Source organism: Lissotriton helveticus, chromosome 2_1, assembly GCF_964261635.1.
Source record: "Lissotriton helveticus chromosome 2_1, aLisHel1.1, whole genome shotgun sequence".
In the NCBI taxonomy this organism is placed as follows: Eukaryota; Metazoa; Chordata; class Amphibia; order Caudata; family Salamandridae; genus Lissotriton; species Lissotriton helveticus.
Window position 1 is genome coordinate 992,586,369 of NC_136059.1, and position 12,347 is coordinate 992,598,715.

Consider the following 12,347-nt stretch of genomic DNA (forward strand, 5'->3'; position numbering starts at 1 on the left):
ATGATCCGGTCTGTGCGTTCTGCGCTGTCGTCCAACGGTGCTCCAACCCTCAAGCCAGTCCCGGGCAGCACCAGGGGAATCGAAAATCCACACTTTTTTGTCCGCCACCACCCGCAGCTTAGCCGGGAATAGCATTGAATACGGCAGTTCTTTCTCTCTCAAGGTCTTTTTTACTTCCAGGAACGTTCTCCGTCTCCTAGATACCTCTGCCGTATAGTCCGGAAAGAAAGCAATCTTCGAGTTCTGGATTTGAATGGCCGGCGCTACTCTTGCGGCCTGCAAAATGGCGTCCCGATCTCGGAAATTGAACAATCTAGCCAATATCGGTCGCGGTGTGGCTCCTGATTTGGGTTTTCCCCCCGGAACGCGGTGGGCCCTTTCGATGGAGAAGAAGTTTGAGAGTCCCTTGGGCTGGAGCCGATTTTTGACCAAGTCCTCCACGTAGAGATCCAATGCCCCCGTGTCCTCTGATTCCGGCACACCTATAATTCGGACATTATTGCGCCGGGAGCGACCTTCCTGGTCATCCAGTTTGTCCCTGAGCAGTTTGTTATCAGTTTGCAGACGTTCCACTGCCGTTTGCAATTCGGACACATCCTCAACCAGCGATTTAGTGACCACTTCGACCTGCTTGACCCTCTCGTTCATTTTTTGGAGATCCGCCCTTATCAAGGTGACTTCAGTTGCCGTGGCACCCACCGTTGTTTGCACCTGAGCCAATGCAGCCAGGACATCATCCAGCGTAGCCTTTCTTACCCCCTCGGTGTCGGTCATTTTTCCGGTGGTCTTGCGCTGTTCCTGGGGCGGTGAATGCCTCTCATACGCAAATTTGTCCAACTTGGCCTGGGTCGAGGTGTTTCTGGGGCCCCTTTGGGACATGGTGCTGCCGTTATTAAAGCAGCCAAATGGCACAATTGGTCGTGTCCGGGTTGAGCAGGGCCGTCCCGTTGTGCTTCGGCGGTTGGCCGCGTCGAGGTACGTGGGCACAGCGGGGGGGGGTGGTATCACCCCACAGGTATGCAGTGGTGTAGTGCTCTCGTAGAGTTTATGCACAGGCCAAGTACTGAGTGCACACCCTCGCAATGGGGCCGTTGGGAAATCTGGTGGTGTGCTGCAAGTTGCGACCAACACCGGGCGGTGCTGTCGTGGTATCCCTCTCCAGTACCCCCTTGATGTAGGTGCCGCCCAGGTTCTCGCCCCTCTGGTGGCGTAGCCTGCGTATGTTTCCCTGTGCCCCTGCTGGGAAGTCCACAATTACCACTGTCCGTTGACCGCGGTGGTCGCCGTGGGGCTCGGACGGCTGCCGCCGGGGCCTGGTGCACTCCGCGGGTGTGGCCGGACAATGGCGGCACCGGGTCCGACGTGCACAGCGCCTTTCGCGCTTTCGGTAGATTCTTGCGTGACCGGGGAGTGCTGACGGGCGGTGTTGTAGCGCGCCCGTGCGCCTGGGTTGCCGGAGGGAGCTCCGCGGTGTAGTCGGGGTGACACGCTCGGTAAGCCGGCGCTTCCTGTCACTCACCCCCGCCTTCAGGACACTTGCGGCTGGAACTGAATGCACTGTGGCTCCGCGGCTTCACGGCTGAAGGCAGGCCCGGCTCCTCCTCCGTCTCCGGCCAGTGATAGTATGCCCGTTCGGGCCGCCGCCGTGCCCAGAATTTCAGTACTGCTCGCCGCACGGACTCTGGGCCCGGTCCGCCCTTTTCCGCCAGCGATGATCAGGATATTTGTTGCGGATTGTTGCGGAAAGCCGCCTCGTCCCGGGAGCCTCCCTAAGCTGCGGCCGCCATCGTTGGCTGCTAGCCACGCCCCCCCGAGAATGGCTTTTTTTGGTTGGAATAGCAGCAAAGTGATCTAATAATGTGGCTGTAAATTGTCCCCATTGGGCTGTTTGATCCATTGAACCTGTTGCGAGAGAATTAAAAAGTTTGATTGCAGCTTCTGCCCGAGGATCAATGTTATTTAGGGTGCATTTGATCCTTCTTAAATTGGAGATGTATGTGGACCCCAGGGATAGGACTTGCGTAATAAAGCTATCTGCTGAAGTTATTAAATGCAGTTCCTGTGGGCAGTGATCGCTCTCCCCCTTGCCCCCATTCTGAACCCCTTGATGTATGGAAACAGTGAAAGACTTACAAATGTATTGTCCAGTACGAAGCTCGTTGTTGCCGAGTAGTAGGAGTCAACAGGAGGTTAGTCATTGGTGAATCTGCCATTTAACGCTCGTAGGTGTAGGTGTTCTAAGTCGGTCAGGAGGTGCACAATGCGTGGGGATGTTGTAGGTTTCTGTTTGTTTGCGGACCTCCTCTCCCTCTGAAGTGCCAAAGAGGTTTTGGTTTAAGTCTCCTGACAAGACCATTGTTGCAGTTTTTATCTCTCTTGCGTACTTTGTCACAAGGCCCGTACGTTTTTTTGAGTCTTTTACTTTTTGTTTGGGATGGATATACGTATTAATTAGGACCACCTCTGTTTCTTCGCCCTGGAGGAGGATGGTGATTCTTACAGCTAAAGTTGAAGGCGAGGGTGAGTCCAAGAGTGCCGCTGATGGTATACTTGTCGTAGACACGTTGGTGGCAAGCCCTCCAGACTGGTGACCAAATTTGCAACCCCTTGTCGCCGGTGTAACAAAGCACATGAATCCCTGGAAATGCTGTGGGTCTGTGAGCCAGGTTTCTTGCAGCATGATGATGTCAAAAGGGTTAACGTATCCCCAGAAATCTGGATCCTCTATTTTTGTTGATAATCCATTGATATTCCACGAGCAGAATCGAAATGGCCTTGCCTTTGCTCTGCCTCTGCTCTCCTCCTGTGAGAAGCATCAGCACTCCTCTGCGCATATAGTTAGAGTTCGAATGATTAGATCTTTATGTGCTGATTGGCTTTGGGCGGCTGATGCTATCCATGATCTTTCTTGAGAGTCCGGTGTATCACTAGCATTTTTTGTGGGGATCGCCCCAGAGCCCCTCTGAGCACGGAACTTGTGTGTGCTTGATGCAGTGTTGGTACCATGCTGGAATTTCGTGGTAATAAGGTCAGTGGATTTTTTTTAAAAGCGAAATATCAATTCCCCAATCTTGGAAGGTTGCGTGTTTGGCTAGGATTTTCCATGCTATTTTATCTGATTTCCACGTTGCCTTTGTGGCCTCTGACCTTAGTGAGTTTGCTGTATTGATAAACTCTATGGACAGTAAGTCCATTGAGCTCAGATCCATGAGACTTGGAATTGCCTTCATTAAACTTATAATGTTGCCTCTGTTTAGAGTGTCCTGATGACCCTTGGGGGTCTACAGGGGGCAAACCAATATAGCCTGAGGTTCTTGCTGCATGGTGCTTGTTTGTTGTGGTATTGGCCAATAATCCGTGTTGGTTATTGTTGGTGCGGGTTGATGTATAAAGCTGGTTTATTCTTTTTGCTAGATTTCCAAGCGTTTGCTTTGACCCCTTGGTGTGAAATTCCATGCATTTGTTTTGGCTGTTGTTGGCTCAGAGAGTACCTGTTTTGTAGCTTGCGTGCTTTGGTGGTTACCTTGTGTGGGTTTCTTCAGCTCGAACAGTCGTTAGCAAGTGAGATGGCGTGTTTATCCTCTGTGTAACCCTGATCCTTGTTTAGCCCCGTTCTGATGTCCATATGATCTCCATTTTGCCCATTACTTGATTTCTTATTAACCGATGTGCCCGTTATTTCTGCCCAGGTCTGTGCCGCAAGTTGTTCCCCAGTTGCATTTGTCTGTTGGTTGTATTCAGGAGTTTTAGAAGGTATGCAGGACTCATTTATTGAATTTTGGATGTGCTGAGGCTGATGATCATAGCTGTTACTTGATTTTTTAGTTGATGGATTAATTATGGGTCCTTGTCCTTTTACTTCTCTATTTTCTGCGTGGGCCCTAGCTGTATTTGGCAAATATGGAGTACCTCCTTGTTCCACCAGCTTAGTAGGACTGTTCTGCAGCCCCGGAGTTTGTTTTTGTGGGCTTGGTTCCCCCAAGTTGATGTCCCGTTTGTTGTAATTTACTGAGAAAATGGCGTTGTGCTAGTGGTCTTCTGCAGTGATCGAAGCTTGCTGTATAAAAAGACGGTTGTGCTGTTTTTTTGTGCAAGCAGCACGGATCTGGTGCAAACAGCCATGTTCGTGGCCACAAAGAGCCCACAAGTTTGATTTAAAGAGCCCATGAGCCACACCAAGGGTCCAGGACATGAGATATTATGTTTCGGGAAAAAAGAGACTAGTTTTAACTGGTTGTTAGGAGATCTGAAATTGGAAATTGTGAATGAATACCGTTATCTGGGGGTATGGTTCGACAGGATGTTAAAGTGGCATACTCACCTAGAAGCTCAGAAAGCTAAGGCTTTCACATCGATCTGTGGACTGAAGAAATGTAATCGAGATTATGGAGATATGCCACACAGACCGCTGTTAAAGGTCTTTAGCGCAATGATTCCCCCACAAATACTATATGTAGCAGAGGTCCTTTATCTTAGTGGTAAACAAGTTTGGGATTCAGAGGAAGGAAAGTGTCTGAAAACACTGCTGACATTACCACCCTCATCGATGATACAAGCAATAAGAACCGAGATAGGTACATGGAGCATACAGGCACAAATGATTCTAATTAGATTTTGGAAACGTCTGGATATAGAGACAGGCCAGAAGGTGTCACAATGGTGTAGGAAAGAGATCCTATCAAGTAGCCTAAAATGGGCTAAAGAGATAAGGAAAAACATATCACAGGCCTGTGAAAACACAAAGGTGAAAATCTCCCATGACTCCCTGCAGGTAGAATTCTCTAAGAGTGAGCTCACGAAACACGACAAGAAGTCTCAAGAAGAGCAGATTTGGTATATCTAGAGAAGAAAAAATCAGTGCAACAAATGAGGGATTCATGGCGAAAAGAAAATTGGTTCCCTTATCTGGATATCTTAACCGAATTACTGGTATAGACAGGATATCTTAAGACTGAGAATCGGTATAAACCCCTGGCTAGTAAATGAAGAATTAAAAAGAAAAATGTTACACTGTGATGGTTACTGTAAGTGTAGTTTGGGCACTAAAGGATATATATTGCACATTTTGCTAGACTGTGTAACACTATTAGAGCAGCGTAAACGTTATCTCCGTCCGATATTTTTAAAATATGATACAAGACAAAGGCTTAAGGCAGCAGAATTACTTACAGAAATGCCAAATCTTGACATAGCGATTGCAGTGGGGAACTATATGAAAGAAATCAAAAGTTTGCTTAGAGAGAATTAGCCGAAATGGGTAGTGATTTAAAATTATCCTAACTTTTGTACTAGGTTATCAAATAAAAAAAAAAAATGAGGACTGTATTTTAAAGAATATTTTATACTGTATAGTTTTATAATGTGCTGAGTCTTCCCGAGCAGGAGCGTCGAATTATGCACCACTCCTTGAAAACTTATCAACTTTTTTAACATTGAGAATGTACAAACTGTGATGTTTTAATCTGTTCAAATTGGTTTTATATCTGTTTAAAGACTAAGGTCTAAATAAACATTGCTTTGACAGTGACAGTGAGTTTGGATAGCATGGCCTTGGGATTCCCTGAATTTACAGAAGAATTTTCAGCAGGTGCACTCTAATATTTATAAAAATACTCTTTTCCTAAAACTCTTTAGCTCAGAAAAAATGCCTGATTTCTGAAGTATGTATGGTTGTCGGATGTAAGTCGTTACAACGCATGCTTTTACAACGCATGCCTTTACGACACAAGTTTTACAACGCAAGTCGTTACAACGACTTGTGTTGGGGGGTGCTGGATAGTTAATAGTTTAATTTACTATTCCAACTCCAGTCCCCGTGGATAGTAGGGAAGGTGTTGGATAGTAAATTAAAACTATTCCCTATCCTAGAGCGCCCCCCAGCGCAAGTCGTTGTAAAAGTTGCGTTGTAATGGTTGCGTCGTAAAGGTACTTCGTTGTAAAAGTTGCGTTGTAAACGCTGTTCCCCATGGTTGTCTATTATCACTCTGCCAAGATGTTGACTCCAATGGGTGTACTGTGCTGATTTCTGATATTCCGTATCATCATTGATGAAATGGCAAAAATACCATTCTCAGGCCAGGTTTTGTTTTGCTTTTCATGAGCTAAGAATTAATTAGTTTTTACCATTGCCTATAAATATTAGTTCGGCAGTCTGACATACATTTCGTATTTGGTCAATATACTGTTGAAAGTATATATGTAGGCTTTAATTCAAAATGTGTGGAAAAGGCACTTTTTAGGATTTGTTACCATTTAGAAATACAATCAAACTTTTACACCTTATTTTTAGTAATTTCCTCCATTTCAAGATTTATTTTTGAGGCAAAGACAGATTTCACAGCTATTTATTTCAGTACGTTGAAGCTGCAGTTAAAATAGGAAGTGAGAAGCTTGAGGTACTCGGAGTTCTAAACAGAGAGTAGTTATAATGACGTCGGTAACGAGAGACAAAAGGTGCTCAGGTAAGGGGAGACTGAAAGGGTATGTGGCATTTGGGTAGGTGTCCCTTGTAAATGGTAGTAGTGAAATACTCTGTTCTGCAAGTGGCTTTTATGAGGGATGGGGCACACTGAATAGAAAAAGTGGAATAAGGCTTCTGAGAGTAAATTTATGTCAGGGACTAGTTCAGGAATTGACAGCCATTGAGAGGAATGGTAGACATTAAATCTATGTGTGGACGACAAAGTTACGAGGTAGGAGACAGACAAGCTATGTATGGGGAAAGGGGAGCAGCCTGAATGACCATACTTTTCCACCACTATGACTAAGGCACTCAAGGTCATGCTTTTTTTGTCGTGGATCTTTATCTCAGTACATGAAATGCTACATGTTGACCCTTGTATTAGAAATGTGTTCACAAACATTTCGCATGCCCATGTCCACACTGCAAACAGGTGCAAATCTATTCCACAAAAGGGTGCAGTGAGTGAGTCCTTGCTGGTAATGGAAACACAATAGCCCAAAAATTGACCTGGGTGTTATGGAAGGGTTTTCTTCACAAGGAAAATGCTAAACTTACAGACTTTCTATTCTAGAGGCAAACACATCAGAATAAGGTTAGGAGAAGAGATTTACTCATGAAAGCTATCAACTTCGGTAGATTCTCCAAACTACTCCAGTGGATTTTGGAATACCATCAAAAAGTTGGGAATCTACCATTCTAGCTGTATCTCTGTGATTTAAACAAATTAGCTTTGGCCCGAATTTCTTAAACTGCTGGAAGAAACATTCGTATATATGTGTAGGTTGACATCCATTAATACAAAATTACACAAACTGTTAAAATGTATTGCTCCATTTTTTCAATTATTAAATGGGATTATTTTATTTCATTATTATTATTTTATTTAATTCTAACTCGATATCGACACACTTGGTAGTTCTTACTTAATCCATAGTCTCTCTCCTCTTGGTCGCCTTCCTGTTTTCTCCATCGACAACAAAGGTGTTGACAAATCATGGTGAAGTGGCTGAAAATGATCAAAGGGGGTGGCAGGACAGGCCTTTCGTGAAACGTCATGATAAGCTGGTATCTCTGAAATTTCCACACTTGATTTGAAATAGATTTTACTTCAAAGAAAGTGTTGCTGAAATGCAAATTGTAAAATGAATTAGAAGATATTTGTTGCTGGTAAGGGTTTAAAAAACATAGTAGACAATTAAAATGCCAGAGCAAAAGTTAAAAACATAAATACTGAAAACAGTAATGAATCAAAAACGTTCTTGTTCACCTGGGTCTTTGGAAAATGAAATGGTATATCTTCAATATCATTACCTCTACAATATTACAATTCTCAGTTAGCAGATCTGTTGGCAGACACGTTCCCTTAAGTTGCATCGATGTTCAAGTAAAGTGTCATGCTGCCATCAAGTTTAGGGTGCATTAGGCACCTACTTTTATAACAATAATAATACCAAGGTTTCATTCCCTTGGGGTGTGGCCGAACTGCGGACCAATATGGCTGCGTAGTTTTGGAGCTTCGCTGACCTCCCCGGAACGAACGACCATCCCCGAGTCTATACGACACAAAACAACACAGCGTCTGAATTCTACTTGGCACCCGGACTGCGGCGATATCTTTCTGTCGTCATTTTGTGATCCGGAGCCGCAGCGTCATCGAAGTGCATGCGGCGGCCCGAGTGTTCCTGTGAAGCCGCTGCCTTAACCGCATCGCTGCGGCGGCTATTCCGCCGCAGCGCTAAGGGGGCGGGGCGGCCGCGCGGCGGGCGCATGCTGGTGACGGAACCGCTCTGTCACCAGCCACGGTTGCGCTGTGCTCATGACGGAACGGTTCCGTCATGGCCCCGCCCGCTCAATAGAACGCCCAGCGCAGGCGCGGAATCCGTGCCGTGCAGGCGCGGCGGCCGGGCCATGACGGAACCGCTCCATCATCAGCACAGCGCCACCGCAGCTGATGACGGAGCGATTCCGTCATCAGCATGGAAAGGGTTAATTACGGCTTACACGTCAACCGGAGACAAAGGGCGTCGCTTCCCATCACCTCGGTGCCCCAGGACCCGACTGGGAGGCACAACATTGAGGCGTATGATGTTAGCGTGTTGCTCCTTCCTGATGCAGATGCCACAGGGCATTTCTGGGCATTGCAGGCTCCCCGCTTGTGCAGAGGACTAGCCTGCATGTCTTTCCGGTGCTCCAGGACACACCACATCCCCTCGCAGAGACATTGCAACATTCCCAGTGGGGCAGATATAGTAGCGTCTCCCTCCCAGTGCAACTTGGCTCCCACTACTGCAGAACTTGTTTCTCTTGTGATCCAGGACACACTACACCCTCTCGCAGAGATATTACAACCTTCTTAGTGGGCTAGATAGAGGAACATCTCCCTGCCAGTGCAACTAGGTTCACACTACTGCTGAACTTGCAGCAGCATCTTCCCCCGTCACCATTGATCAGTATGGGGATGATGGATGTACGTTGTTACAACGCATGCTTTTACCATGCATGCTTTTAAAACGCAGGCTTTTCAACGCAAGTCGTTACAACGACTTGCGTTGGGGGGTGCTGGATAGTGAATAGTTTAATTTACTATTCCAACTCCAGTCCCTGTGGATAGTAGGGAAGGTGTTGGATAGTAAATTAAACTATTACCTATCCTAGAGCGCCCCCCAGCGCAATTCGTTGTAATGACTTGCGTTGTAAAGGCACTGCGTGGTAAAAGTTGCGTCGTAAAGGATGTTTCCCGGGGATGATAGGAGGCGCATTGGTGTCTACACTGTGTGTGCGCTTACTCACCCCTGTATGCAAGCTGGATGGAGGATAGCCCCCGCTCTGTGCAGCTATAATCGTAGAGTGTTCTCCAAGTGGGGGGGAGACAGCCAGGTGGCCTCTGCTGGTGTAAGCCAGGCGACTGCATTGGGGGCCACAGAGAACGAAGGAAGCGGGAAGCATGTCAGCGAGGTCACTGTGCTTGTGGAGATCTACTACTTTCACGGAGTGATTGTAGAGTGACAGGGATTTGGCTGGGTCCAGCCCACTGTACTACGGTTCTTTGCAGCTCTGTCCCAAATCCATGGGGGAGGGAGATCCGAAGCAGTGGAATCTCACTTTTGAAAAGGCAGGTTGAGGCTCTGAACCAATATCTAGCACGATGGCGGAGGGAGCAGATCAGACCACAGCCCCACCACAGCCCCACGCACAGGGCAATGATGCACTAATGGTAGAACTTAAGGTGGGTTTTCGAGCTCTGAACACTCGCTTTGATGCACTGGACAAGCAGCTCGACAACATGGGGGCCAGACAAGATCAGTGCGACAACAGACATGACACAGCTGAGGGTTGAATCTTGGACCTGGAGGATGGCTCGGCCCAGGCTACTGGACGACTGTAGAGGATGGAAGGCCTATTGAAGAGCATTGCCATAAAGAATGAGGACCTTTCAGCCAGAGGGAGACATAACAATGTGCGTATTATGGGAGTCCCTGAGTGCACAAACATGGGACCTTTAGATGGTTTTATAGAAGGCCTTCTGGTTGACCTATTTGGTCTGGAGTCCTTTGCTGCTACTTTGGTCGTCGAACTGGCGCACAGATCTCTTGGGCTACGGCCTAATCCCGGCTAATTACCTCGCCTCATCATGGCACGGCTGCTGAACTTCAGGGATACGGCCTTGCGGCTGGAACGGGAGCGTGGGTCACTGCAGTGGCAGGGCTCTTCCATCTCACTGTACCCGTACACTTCACTGCAATGGTCCAGGAGGCCTGTCGGAAATTTGCACCAATCAAAGCCACGCTCCGCAAAGCCGGACTAAAGTATGGAATGCTGTACCATGCGCAACTGAAAGAGGACGTGGATGGTAGATCAAGGATTTTTGAAAACCCAGTAGAGACTTAAGAATTCCGAAAATGTCAGAGCAAACAATGGACAGCCAAGGAAATCACCCAAAACTGAACGCTCTCCCTCGATTCCGAATTCTGGCTCCTGTATGGAACTTTTTTCAGCGAGCTGAAGTCCTTAATATTGCAGAACATTGCTAAGTATTGAATGCATTTGTTTTATTTTTCCACTGTTCCTTCCTTTTCTAGAGATTTTTTTTTTTTTACTCTGGGCTCTGGTCACATTGCTCGTTCTATTACATGTTTAAATGTTCCGGGGACAAGGCGAGGCGTCGCCTCTCTCCTTGTGCGGTTGCACATGGTTGCTATGTCTATATTTGGAAATTGTGATATTTGCTTTGGACAATTATGGGAGTTTGGGATTTCCACTACATCAAAAGTGAGGGAATGGGTGGGTTGGGGATGGGGGGTCTCTTTACATATAGGGTGTTATTTATTCCTAACACAGTTTTGTTGCCATGGTGTTTCACGAGCTAATATTGATGCTATCAGGCTGTTTGTTGCTCTGACCACTTCTGATGATGGCGGGTAGGCTATCCACTGTCTCTGACATTAACCTCCTTACATGAAATTTGCAGGGTCTGGACAATACTAGGAAGAGGAAACATGTGTTAAGCTACTTACAGCATCACAAGACTGATATTGTTTTTTTTACAGGATACGCATCTAGCCCCTACTGCCCCTATGATGTTTGCCTCTAGCTGGGGGACGCACCATTACTTTGCAAACTACAGCACCTATTCCAGGGGTACGGCCATACTTATTCACAAGCGGTTGTCCTTTCAGCTAAATCTCGTAAATACGGATAGAGCAGGTTGTTTCACTCTGGTGATGGGGAAGCTTAGGGGTTATAACATTGCTTTATTGTGTATTTACGCGCCGAATGTGGATGACCCCGGTTTTTTTCACTCATCGCATGCACTGCTGCTTCCCTTAGGAGCTGACTACATTTGCATTGGGGGGATCTTAATCTACTTCTGCAACCTGAACTTGATAGTACGGCAGAGTCCCCTGCCATGAAACCCCGAGCCAGTAGGGTGCTGGGTGACCTTTGCGAATCTCTCGGTCTAGTGGACATATGGTGCACACATCATTCCACCGACGCGGCATACACTCACTATTCGGCCCCCCACAACACTTGGACATGGCTGGACTACTGGCTAGTTTCACGTGCAATGGCCCCCTGGTTCCGGTCAATGGCCCATTTGCCTCGAACGTACTCCGACCATTCACCAGTCATCATGCAGGTCTGACTGCCTAGACCGGAGGGGGTTGAGAGACAGTGGAGGTTCCCGGGAGATGGCTTTAAATGATGCGTTTTTTTCGGCTGAAATTCGGGAGTCAATAGAGACATACTTCGAACTAAATGTGGGCTCTGACAGCACATGGGTGACCGTGTGGGAGGCCTTTAAGGCATATATCAGGGGAGAATGTATTGCTAAGCACGAAGGGATACTCAAATCACTGCGAAGCATGATTGCTTGCATAGAGGACCATCTAAGGGTTTTGGACGAAGAACTACTCAATCGCCAAGGCCTGGCAAAGCAGGCCAGTTGTTTGCTGCTGCTGACTGAATTCAGGGAAGCCACTGACAGCAAAATACATTTTTGGGGGAAATATGCAACTGCCAGGCGATATGGGGAGGGGGACAGACCATTGATATTACACAAATGTATGTACTACACGCACAATGTATGACGAGGCAGACTGCTGAACATACTTAAGTGAGATTGCGATGGTACGGCTGGAGGATTATATGCAGAAGTTTTTAGCAGACCCTTTTTCTAAGGAAGAAATTGTCAGCGCCATGGATGCCTTAAATAGTACTATAGCGCCTGGACTTGATGGCTTTACAGGCATATTTTATAAACATTATAAAGATATACTCGCCCGAACCTTCTTGAAGTCTATAATGAAGCCCTAGAAAATAAAGTACTGCCTCCCACGCTTCGTGAGTAGGGCCGGACTGACTATCGGGAAGTTTGGAATGCTGC

General features: G+C 46.8%; 1 protein-coding gene across 4 annotated transcripts in view; it reads right to left on the minus strand.

The window, feature by feature from the left end:
* The window catches only part of TRPM3 (transient receptor potential cation channel subfamily M member 3), a 940,843-nt gene that overhangs the window by 39,912 nt on the left and 888,584 nt on the right, over positions 1-12,347 (minus strand). For all 4 annotated transcript variants that reach the window (XM_078675756.1, XM_078675753.1, XM_078675754.1 and 1 more), the window contains one exon: positions 7,387-7,586. In XM_078675756.1, coding sequence (XP_078531882.1) covers positions 7,387-7,586 — 200 coding nt within the window. The remainder of the gene's footprint in view (positions 1-7,386; positions 7,587-12,347) is intronic.